This window comes from Callorhinus ursinus, unplaced genomic scaffold (assembly GCF_003265705.2).
Source record: "Callorhinus ursinus isolate GAN/ISIS: 27379988/994484 unplaced genomic scaffold, GSC_fseal_2.0 scaffold115, whole genome shotgun sequence".
Lineage (NCBI taxonomy): Eukaryota > Metazoa > Chordata > Mammalia > Carnivora > Otariidae > Callorhinus > Callorhinus ursinus.
This window is the reverse complement of record NW_027397177.1, coordinates 1002623-1014106: the sequence shown is the minus strand read 5'-3', so window position 1 is coordinate 1014106 and position 11484 is coordinate 1002623. Positions and strand designations below refer to the sequence as shown.

The 11484-nt window shown below is 57.1% G+C and overlaps 1 protein-coding gene and 1 non-coding gene across 3 annotated transcripts; both read right to left on the bottom strand.

Annotated features, from left to right (window-relative positions):
• Positions 1-3737: 3737 nt before the first annotated feature.
• On the bottom strand, positions 3738-11335 carry RANBP1 (RAN binding protein 1). 2 transcript variants are annotated; one of them, XM_073889699.1, is made up of 6 exons: positions 11071-11335; positions 9582-9718; positions 7624-7781; positions 5384-5512; positions 4701-4766; positions 3738-4164 (listed from the first exon to the last, which is right to left on the bottom strand). In XM_073889699.1, the coding sequence occupies exons 1-6, from the start codon at positions 11083-11085 to the stop codon at positions 4040-4042; spliced, it is 630 nt and encodes a 209-aa protein (XP_073745800.1). In that variant the 5' UTR covers positions 11086-11335; the 3' UTR covers positions 3738-4039. The 2 variants fall into 2 exon arrangements, with proteins under 2 accessions (XP_073745800.1, XP_025713817.1); XM_025858032.2 differs by having other exon boundaries at positions 3738-4161; positions 11071-11326.
• Positions 4542-4667, bottom strand: LOC112813105 (small nucleolar RNA SNORA77). The gene has a single exon (XR_003205451.1). It is a non-coding gene; the product is annotated as a small nucleolar RNA SNORA77 (small nucleolar RNA).
• Positions 11336-11484: the final 149 nt, after the last annotated feature.

Sequence of the window (11484 nt, the reverse complement as noted above, 5' to 3'; positions counted from 1 at the left end):
CGGCGGCGGCGGCGGCGGCGGAGGAAATCCCACCCCACGGGTAGCGGCGGCGGCGGCGCGCTGATGTCAGCGCGCCCCTTAAGGTGGACCGGGCGGCGAGGCGGCGGGGGGCGGGGCCGGAGGCGGGGCGGAGCTGGGACCCCTTGCGGCCGCGCCCGGCCCCCGCCCCGCCCCACGCCCTCCTCAGGGGGGAGCCGGGTCTGGGAGCCGGCCAGACTGGGGAGCCACCGAGCCCTCCGCCCAACCCCGGGCCCCGCTGGCGCTGGCGTCTGGCGCAGCGTTCAGAACCCTGGGCCGGGCGCGGCCCCTCCTCGCCTTGGTGCCCCGGCCAGGCGAGTGCCCGTGGCACTCTGAAGCCACGCAGCCGTCGCCGCGCACCTGCAGTCCTAGCCCTCCGGTGGACACAGCGGAGAGCGCCAGGCCCCCTGTTCCCAGCCCGCAGACCCTGGCGCTGTGGCATGTTGGTCCCCTCCCGGGCCTCTGTTTACACAGCCCTTTCCCTTAACACCTCGGAGCCTGTCCCTGGGGTCAGGTTGATGTCCCTGCTCCATGCTATTCCCGAACAGGGCCAGACCCCTCTCATCTGGAGCTCCCCTGGCATTCGTGGGGGTGGGGAATTTGTGACACTGTAGGGGCCCGGTCATTGTTTATCTCTTGTCCGTCTCACAGCCCTCGGGCCCCTCCACTGGACCGAGTCCAGGTATTGGTCAGGGTAAGGAGGGCAGGGGGCGCTGGATTCTCGAGCTTCCTGGCCCAAACTGCAGGTTTGGGAGTGTGTGTAGGTGGGGGAGCTAGGGTCGGGTGAGACACTCAGCTTCCCAGAGGTAGGGTGGAGTGCCCCGGGGAAGCACGGGGCATCCTGCCCCTGCCTGGGATAGGCCTGTGGGTAGGCCCACCTCCTGCAGGAAATCCCACCCGCTAGCTCCGCGGCCGCTGCCTGCTTAAGGTGGACCTGTGCTTTTGCAGTGCCTGGCTGCAGTGTGGACAGAACAGGCCGAACAGCCAGGCAGGGCAGTGCAGAACCTCCGGGAGGCTGGGACCTGGGTCAAGCTCTGAAGCCTCCACAGTGAGGACCAGCAAATCTCTGTTCCCTCCAACATAGCCCCAGGGCCCTCTGCTCAGAAACCAAGACCCATCAGCACCCTCCCCAGCTGGGAATCCCTGTGGGGGGGCGGGGTCCTCACCTTCCTTGGCCCTAGGCACCTGCTCCTCTAATGGCCAGAATCCCTTGCTGCCCAAGGGCCACTTTCTCAGGCCATGTTGCCACAGGCCCTGGGGCTCCTTGGCCTGGAAGCCCCTCCCTGCCTGTATGTGGGCTGCTGTGAGCCATTAAAAAGACCCTGGGCTGGGGGCCAGAACTGGGGCATTAGTACAGCTGCTTGACAAAAGATCCGGTCATGGGCTTTTTCCCATAACACTCCAGTTTGTAGCCTCTGCCCAGTGCGGAGCCCACGTTAGGGGGCCCAGCACAGAGTTGGGGGGGCACCCTAGCACTGTGTGGCAGGCTCGGGGCACAAGGGTAAGTGAAGAGCAGACACCTCCTTACCTCTGCCCATGGTGCCTCAGCCCTCTGATAGCCTCAGTGCCTAGAGATGCAAGGTCCAGGGTCCTCACAAAGACTCCAGTCAAAGCATGCCCCACCTAGGACTTTGCCATTGCTCCTACCCTTCTGCAACCCAGCACTGGGACCGCAGATCCCTGGAAGCTTCTGGATGCTAGCCCACCCATGGGGAGCCTCCCCACAGGCTCCCAAATGGTGACTCAGGCCCAGGTCTGACTCCAGGTCTATGTAGGGGCACCAGGACCAGGACAGCTGAGAGCTGTAGAGTGAGTGCCAAGCACTGGTCAATGAAAGGAGTGCTTGGTGCCTCCTTGGTGAGGTCCCTGCAGACTTCCTGGGCAGAGGAGAGTCCTGGGTTGGGGAAGGAGAGAAGAGCAGGGGGAGACCCAGGGAGGCCTCCGGCCCAGTAGTCCTCCCCCAACTTAGGAGTTAAGATTCCTGGGAAAAGGAAAGCAGAGCGAAAAGCTTGCCCAATGGACTGACCTGGAACAGAAAGGTGTATCATCTTACCTCTCACTCCATCCGCAATACCATCAGTACCTCAGTTATGGCTTACCATTGCCTCTGTGCCACACAGGGAGAAACCCACCTGAAAACACACTGGCTGAGGGGTATGGGAGAGGCCCCTCTGGCATCCCTGCTCATCCCAGTGGGACGGAATATCAGGACTGCACGTCTCCCTTTCGGCACCATTCTGCAGTGTCAGCAAGCCACCTGTAACGTAGCCTGGTCACAGCACAGCTCTGTTCTCCAGCCATCTTGAGGGGCCTACCCTGCTGTCAGCGTTTTCCCCCCTTGGAGACACAACTCATTACCCAAGAGGAAAGAAGTCAGCCTGGGGTTTCACATCAAGTGGGACTATGTTGTATTGAGCCCAAAGCAAAAACAATGTTCAACAACCATTCTGTACTAAGTAAAAGGGGTGTCCGACCGCCCTTCCCTGAAGGATCAAGCAGGGCCAACCTTTCATAGGTCGATGCATCCAACAGAGGCCCATGGGGAAGCAACACTTGTCCTTTACATCAAAATTCCAATTCATCAGGATGGGCAAGGTACACAAGCTTCAATGTCCCTTCTTGGCGGGAAGGGCTTCTATGCCAACAGTGACTTCAAGAGCACCCAGACCTGTGCCCTAGAGGCCTAAGGCTGCCAGGACACAACAATGCTGGCCAGTGAGGTTTTCGGTTTGGTTGAAATAAATGGAGCAGTGTCCTTTGGAGGTGCTTCCCCCAGAGGAAACAAGGACCCGAGGTTTGGAACCAGACACAGGTCACACAACACACAGCACACTGGGAGGTCAGACAGAGCAGGGCCCAGCTGGTAGACTCTGGCCACACTGTAAAGCACCTCCAGCAGGTGTTAATGACCAAGAGCCAAGGGAGAGTAATCCACTCCAGGGCCAGGTCCAAACTTGCTCCTCCCCCGCTGGAGGGCAGTACGGCCACACTCTGCAGCCCCGTTGGCCTTCCAGGACACACGTTACCACATGCAACCCTGTGCTTTGAAAAGCCTGCTGGTGCACCAAAAACCCTTCTCCCCCCATTTAGGACAACGTTCAGACACAATTTGTTCAGACACAATTTGTTTTATAAGACGAACCCCCAAATGGCACCCATTTGCATTTGAAAACATCCCTTTATATTTAAAGCTATTGCCAAGTGTCCACAATTCCACCCAGATGAAGATGCCACAGGTGAGCGGGTAGGGCAGTTTTCTCTGAGGATGGCAGTGGGGTATCCAAGGAGGGCTGTGGGGCCAAGCACCCCCTCACACATTGCACCAGACTGGACAAGTGTGCCAGGGGACCGGCCTTTCCCTCCACCAGGGCCGAGGGCCAACCAAACGCAGCCTTGGCCAAAGCCTAGAAACCTACTTGGCCTTCCTGTGTGAAAAGCCAGGGCACTCTGGCGGTCTTCCTTTCCCTCCCACCCCTGAGGCAAAAAACAAAGCAAGACACAACAAAAGCCTACCTACTCCTTGCCACAAGGCAGAAGCACATGGCCACCCCAACTCAGACACAGCGCAGCCCCAGGGGCCAACAGCAGCCCCAAGCCCAAGGCTAAGCCAGTGGCGGCGAGTGGGCCCCGCAGCGCTGCTGCCCCGACACCCCGGAGCCATCAAGCACCCACACTGCTCCCAGGACGGGGCCGGCGCATACACGGTCCTGCCCTCCGTGCAGGTTTCGAATTTGTCGTTTATTCACTATTTTTGATGACTATAAATAAGTGTTTCCACTATGGAAAAGAAAGTGAGCACAGTACATTTTCATGACTGGGGAATGGATTTTCTGAAGTCTTCTTCAATAGGGCAAAAACTTAGAAAAAAACAACCTGAATGTTGGAATTCAGTTCTTTATATAAAGTCCCTTGTAAAAACAAAACAGAATAAAAACAAACTGAAAAGAAGGAGCAGGGCAAAATTTAAAAAAAGAAAAAGGAGGAAAAAGAACGGAAGGAAGAGAAAACAAGGGGAGGCGGCTTATTGCTCCTCCTCCGCTCCAGCCTTGCTCTCGGTGTCTTCCGACTCCTTGCTCTCCTCCTTCACGGAGAGAGCTTCTAGCTTCTCGGTCACCTTCTCGGCATCGTCGTTTTTGCCCGACCCTGCTGAGACATAGGGGGACGCAGTAAGAAAACCAAGAAGCACCGTTCTCTGCAGCCCAGCCCACCTCCTGTGGCCCTGGGCCAGGGCCGCAGGACAGGCCACTTCACCACGTGCTGGCCAAGCCAGCCTCCAGGGGCACACAAACGAGTTAAGAGCTCATGCCCGGGATGGGAATCAGGGAGCTCAGTTAGGTCAGGTCCCTTACTAGGGCAGCCATCATCGGGCCCCCGGCAAGCAGATGACTGCGAGGACCTCGAGGCCCCTTCGGCCGTGGACTCTAGCCAGACGTCGTTACATGACCACCTGGCTGGGTGCTTTAAGGCCAGGCCAGGGAGCACTTGCTTGGGACCTTGATGGCCAGCTCACTCCCCAAGAAGTACCCTGTGTCCCCAGACGGCTGTATCACCCTTGACAGGTCGAGGTGGTCACAGCACCCTGGGATGTTTCTGTGGCAGACGGAAAAAGCACCCGCCTGGGGCTGCAGCCGGATGCAGAGTGAGTCTGCAAGGAAGTCCCCTACCCACGACACCAATGTCACCTTTCTTTTCTCTCTCTTCAATCTCTTTCCTGCATTCTTCAAACTTTGTTTTGAATTTCTGTGCATCTGTGGAAAGAAGAGACCTCCTAAGATCCCTGAGCAGTGAAGGGGACACATCCTAGAGGGTCTGAAGAGTCAAGATTCACAAATGGCTCATTACATGGCCAATTTGGACTTAAGAACACAGCCCTGGGCTCACTCTTACTCAGACAGAGCAGTAACTGTTTCTCAAGTCCCTCCTGAGACCGGTGGCTATGATGGACTCCCTCTGACGCTGTGACAATCTGAGCAGAGCAGTACATGGTCCTGGCGGCCGTGCACAACCAAGGGCAGGAGCCTCACTGCCAGGCACGTCAGAGTAGCCGCTAGACGAGGCCCACTGGCACTTCTGACAATAGGGGCTGCAAAGGGACAGGCCTGCACCAGGGTAGACTGAATGCCCAGACCCCTTTGAGGTTAAAACGGAAAAGACCCTGCTCGTGGCCTCAAAGCCCAGATGAGGCCTCGTTGGCACATGGCTCAACTGCAGGGCCTGCACCCCTCCCCCAAGGGAGCACCAGAGAGCACGGTGGGACCGGTCCCTACCACACACTTCCCAGGCACGACCAGTTCTCCCTGCAAAGCTACACTGTTAGACAGGCGGCCGCAGTCAGGCAGTCCCTGGGGCCCGGCACCCTTCTTACTTTCAGCATTTAGGAAGCGGATGGCCAGCAGCTCTGGCTTGGGGCACTCGTCAGCAAAGTCAGCGTGGGTGTTCCAGACCCAGGCACGGTCACTGCCCGCATTCGGCTTCAGTTCCATCATCGGCGTGACTGGGGAAGAGGAGCGAAGCGAGAGTTCTGTCAACTGCAGCGAGGCCACCCCGCCAAAAAAGGCCCTGGTTGCCAACGCAAGGTCCCACTTTGGGGTCCACCAACCAGGCCTAAACGAAGTCCCATGGGATAGGGATCTTAAACATGTTTTCTTTGCAAACACCTCGTGTTCACTTAAAACCCAGACTGTCCTAGATCTGGAAACAGGGTGGCCTGCTCCCTGACCCGAGACCTCAGCGAGTATTCTCCAATTCCACTGGAACAAGGGCTCCACACCAACAGAGCCGCTCATACCTAGCCCTTCCTGTGGGGCACCTATCCCATGGCTGTGTCCATGCTTGGTCACACCATCAGAGACCTGGCCCATCGGGAGGTGGGGGACAGGAACCGTAAGCAGGGTGACCCCCCCCCCAGGAGGGCACAGGGTCGGACCAGGACAACCACTCTGACATTGTCCAGGGACTTGGGGGACGAGGCCACCAGAAGTGGACACCGTGGGGCTTGTGATAACACATTATGGAAGACAAAGCTATGACCTGGAATAAGCACAGCCACCCTGGGGGTCCTCAGGCCTTGCGCAGCCCCAATGGTGGAAAAGGGAGACAGACTGCGCAAAAACAAGAGCACCGCCCCGCGCCGCACCTACCGGTGGTGCCCCTGCAGCCCTGGCAGAGGTCTCCAGGGACGTGGGCCGGCCCACGCCCAGCCCCAAGCACATGTGACCGTCTGAACCGGGACCAGTCACACCATCCCCATGGAGACATGGGGCAAGCCCTCGAGCTGTACAGGGCACAGAGGCACCGCTGCCTCCTCCTGCCACCACCCACCTGACGCCTCAAGGGGTCTGTGGTATGTACCAGGCCCAGACCCACCTACAACTTGGAAAACAACCCAGTGACCTGACAAGGCTCTGGAAGAAGCACAGGGTGTCAGGAAGACCCCTGGGGAGCGATTCAAAGTGGAGTGGAGGCCAAGGGCCAGACAAGACAGGTGGGGGTGGTGGGGTTCACGAGAGGATACCTAAGCGGCCTCCTAAGGAAGGGCATGAAAGGGGCGCCTGGGTGGCTCAGTTGGTTAAGCATCTGCCTTCGGCTCAGGTCATGATCTCGGGGCCCTGGGATGGAGCCCTGCGTCGGACTCCCTGCTCAGCGGGGTGGCTGCTTCTCCCTCTCCCTCTGCCCCACACACTCATGCTCGCTTGCGCTCTCTCTCAAATAAATAAAAACTTAAGAAAAAAAGGAAGATGAAAGCCCCTCTGCACCACCCCTCAGGACCTCTGCAAACCCGCCCATCCTTCCACATCACCAAGGGCTGTTCTGCTCAGGTTCCTGCCTGGTCACCCTGTGTGCCCAGATGAGGGGCTCTGCCCTGCCAGACATGCATTCTACCCAGTAACGCAGACATGGCATTGGATCAGGAATGCAGCCCAAAACACATCTGCTTCCCAAGACACACAGCACTGCAGGACAACCCAGAAGCCAAGAGACTGTTATGGTGGGGAACTTACTGTTGCCCCTTCCCAGGCCAGGCCTGAGGGGGCTTTTCCCAGACCCCACCCCCATCCCCACCATGTTAAGCCCAAGGATGATGCATCACACCTGTCCAAAGGCCTCAGCTTGTCACCACCCACTACCTGTTCAGTCTTACAGGCACAAGGATAGATAGCCACCTTCTCCCCCCACCCCTTTTCCTTTCTGTCTTCCTCAGGGGACACCCTGCAGGGACAAAACACACTGAAGAGTGGGAAGGCTTCCTACTGGGCACATCAAATATATATAGGAGCACATATCCTCACAACACTGCCCAGTCCTCGGGCAGGCACATCATGGTCCCAAGCCCACACTGGGGCTCTCTGTCCACCCCATCATGTCCTATCTGCCTGGACTCCACACCCCGTATGCCAGAAGTTTCTCTGAAAGTCTGCTCCGCATTCAGAGCATGTGGGTACACCTCATTTCCTACTTTAAGTTCAGAAAACACCACAACGAACATGCACCCATGACACAATGCACTCCCAGGCCCCCAGTGCAGCACTGAAGGCAACCTGCCCAAAGACCTGAAGCATCCTTGTGTGGGACTCGGCGTGAAAACAGTCCCCAGAGGCCACCTACTATAGTGGTTGGCGCATATCTTCAGGGTCTTGTCCCTCCTCATAAGGAGGCGGATGGTCCCTTTCTCCTTATGCTTCAGAAGCTTGACGTCACCAGTGCCTCGTTCCTTCCATTCTGGGAGATCATTCTCTGAAGCGAATCGGAATAGCTTTGCCCGCCTTCAAGAAAAGCCATTAAGAGAGAGCTTAGATGGGCAGAGAGAGAAACAAGTAGTCAAACATTGGCTTGCAAAGAACACTTCTCTTCTGTGCACTGAACAAATAGCTGTATCTGGCGTCTCCATAGACGCCTTTTCCTTTCTTTGCACTTCGAGGACTATCAGTCCAAAAATTACCAAAAGAGCAAAACAACAATAAATTTCAAGTTACGAAATGAGAAAGAAAAGAGATTTCCAACAAGAAAGACCCAACTGCTCAGCAAAGATACCGCCCTGAGTACGCTGGGCTTGCCCCTGATCACAGTGCAGGGGAGCCCCTGGTGTCCCATAGGGCCACAGGGGTAGCATGGAAGCAGATGGAGGTCAAGGACCCCTGCCCTCCAAAGGACCAGCCCTTCCCTCTGCTGTGAGATGCCCCCTTTGCTTCCCTGGCCCCCCAACCCAAAGAGGTGGCTGCAGACCTCTGCTCAGGCCGCCAGGCTCTGGCCCAACACCCTGCCTTCCTGCACAGAACAGCACCTCACATTGGGCCCAGCCAAGGCTCCGACACAGGCAGGGACCAAAGCCCCCATGGTGAGCCCAGCAGTCCTGCCTTTAGGACTTTAGGCTGATGCCCTCCATTCCCTTCCCCACCCAACCCAAGCCCTGCTGGTCCATTTTCTGCATAACACTCTGCTCTCTCCCCCAAGCTCAATTCTGTTAAGGGAGACAGTGCCCTCACAAGGATGCCACCAAAGCTTTCACCTGGAGCTCAAGGGCCCAGACGCAAAGGCCTGACCTGCTGGCTTCACTTCCCTCAGGAAGGGCCTGTGTCCAGGAAAGCAGAGATGTGAAGAACCAGTGTCTTCAGGGACACGCCCACCACTGAGACCAAAGGGATGTATGTGACTCTCCCTCCCCAGACCTCTGGGAGTGGTGGGAAGGGGCTGGTCTCCTCAGTCTGCCCTCCTTAGAGGGAGGGGTCACTGTTCCTGCCCCCCCCCCACAGGAAAGCACTCAAACCCTCATCTGACTTCTTGGATAGAATCTGAAGGGGTGTGGGGGAACTCCACAAGCTTGGACAGGAAAAACACTCCAGCCTATTTCCATTAACTTGTAACAGAGCCTAGTGTTTCCTGTGATTCTGAGTATAGGCAACGGATCAGTCTCGGCAGCACTGATTTGTCGCAAACATCTCAACACATGGCTGGTGCCAGCACTACTTAAAAATGTCCCTTGCCATTGTAGCTTCTCACTGAAAGTGTCAAAAAACACGTGTAGAATAATTCTTAGAAATTAATCTTGGTAAGCATAACACCACTCCCTTTCACTTATAATTCCCGGTGTTATTTTGTGCATTAAAAACACTGAATCGGGAGCTTACAAACTTCAAGATGCCAGTCTATAGCGCAAAAGAAAAAAATAATAATAGTAGTAGAGACTCCCTGTTCAACCAGAGGAAGGGGGCCGTGGGAGTTTTTGAGATAAAAAAGAGGTAACAAGCCTGTAAGGCGGCAAGGACAGGGAGCTGTGGAGATGCACCTTTGTGGACAGAGCAGCAGGGACAGGACACCAGGGAGCACCTGTGCTCTCCAGAGCACTGGCCACCAGAAGCAGGGGCACCCAGGGAAGAGTTAACCAATGAACAGATTCTAACAGCAGCCTTAATTTCCACATAGGATTAGTCATCACACAATTCCAAGCCCTTTCTTTAGCCTCAGTCCAATTAAAAGTCAGGCCAAGACCTTGACACCCATAAAAACCGTTGACTTCAAACTCACACTAAAGATTCCTAAGTCTGGAGCAACATGAGCTTACTTACATTTTAAAAAGTTCTTCTTCATCTTCTTCCAGCGTTTTAATTTCCTGCTCGGGAAGAGAAACTATAGGCTCAAACTGGGGATCGTGGTTGGACTCATCTGCATTCTCAGTGGAGGTGTCATGGTCCTCATGGGTGTCCTGTGGATTGAGGTGCAGAGAGGTGACTCTGCTGGCCCTAGTGCCCAGCCCCCACCCACAGCTCAGCAGTGGCTACAGTGGGCAATCCCTCCTAGTGAACAGCCTCATCCCAAAGCAAGAGATTAAGCCCACAGTCTTTCACACAAAGAAAGGTCTGCACCCACATTCAGAGTGCAGTAAGATGCTGAACTTCAGCACCCTCCCCAGATGCATCAATCGTATGTGTGGACAGTCGGACTGGGGCCCCTAAAGTTGGGCCCCCTACTGGCCAAAGAGACACTGCCTCACCACTTTGCACCTCAGTTTCCTCACCTGTAAAATGTTGATAATGACAGTGCTAAGTGAAGATTAAAAGACATGCTGATAGAAGAGAGCTTCAAGGAGAGTGCCACCCTTTAATAATCAAAAAGCAACCCTTTGAATTTTTACTGGTTGAAAAAAAAATCAGTGCTCTTGCTTAGTAGAAAACAAAAACGTTACTACACAACTGTTAGTATTTACATGGAATTCACCGTTCTGTCAGCAATTTTATCTTACATCAGAAAGCTGATGCGTCCACAGAAATCGTACAAGAGCCGTAAAATTCTGATCCAGTTTAGAAAACTACAGGGCACAATGGATATTTTAGGTTCAAGTCTTACAAAACACGTGGTCTGGTGATCTGTAGTCCATAAAAAGCTGGGAAACTTCACTACCAAACTCGAGCCAAAAAAAGAACATATATAAGACTTCGTTGCTTTCCTTGGTTGGACGGCACTGCGCCTCCGCCGAGGCCAGCTCAACCCGAGCAGATACCCCGCAGTCAACAAAGCCGCCCCCTCCCGGGGTCGGTGCGGCCACGACCCGACCACCCGGCTAGAACGCGAGCTTCCGCGACAGAGGCCTGTGGCGGTTCAAGACGTGAGAAGAGAATGAATGAAGTGCTGCGTAGGCGACGGCAGGAAGGGACGCACGGTTTTGGTGGGAAGCCTGCAAGTGGGCCGAGCCGGAGGAAACCAGCCACCCGCCGCTCGTCTCAAGCGAACAGCAAAGTGAACTAGAGACCAAGAAGCTTGGGCGGCGGGCCGCCCCACGCCCGGATGGAGCTCCCGGCCCCACCTGGGACCGCCCCAAGGTCACGCGCGCGCCCCGCAGCCCCCAAGCCCGCGCTCCCCCAGGCATCGCGAGTCCTGGCCCCGAAGGCCCCAGGCCGCGCTCCCCAAAGCTCCAACCACGCGCCACTGAGGCCCCGCAGGCACCGAGCCCGCAAGCCAGCGGGGGTTGGCGGCGGCGGCGCGGGCCGCCCACGTGGCCGCCAATAGCGGCCTCGGCCTCCCGGCCCCCACCCAGTCCCCGCCCGGGCCCGGCCGCACCTTGGCGGCCGCCATGGGGGCGCGGCGGCGGCGGCGGCTCGGTTGGCTCGGTCGTCGCTGGCTCCGCGGCCTCTCGGCGGCTGGTCGTAGCTCCTCTCCTCCGCGTCTGGCGCCGGCGCCTCCCGCCCTCTCGCTCTTCCCTCCGCCCCGCGACCCGAACCCCGACCCCTGACCCCGGCGGCGGGAAACGCGACGCGATTCAAAACCAGTGCAGCTTTATTGGCTCACACTGCGGACATTCTCATTGTCCAGCCCGCCCCGCGCTTCCCGCCAAAACGCCCGCGGCGCATGCCCGACCCGCCCGGCAGCCAGGGGAGCGTGCCCTCCCGGCGGCCCTCGCGCGCACTTCCGCCCCGCGGCGGCGCGCACCCCCCGGGCTCTCGAAGGGACAGGGGATCGGAACTGGCGCGTGGT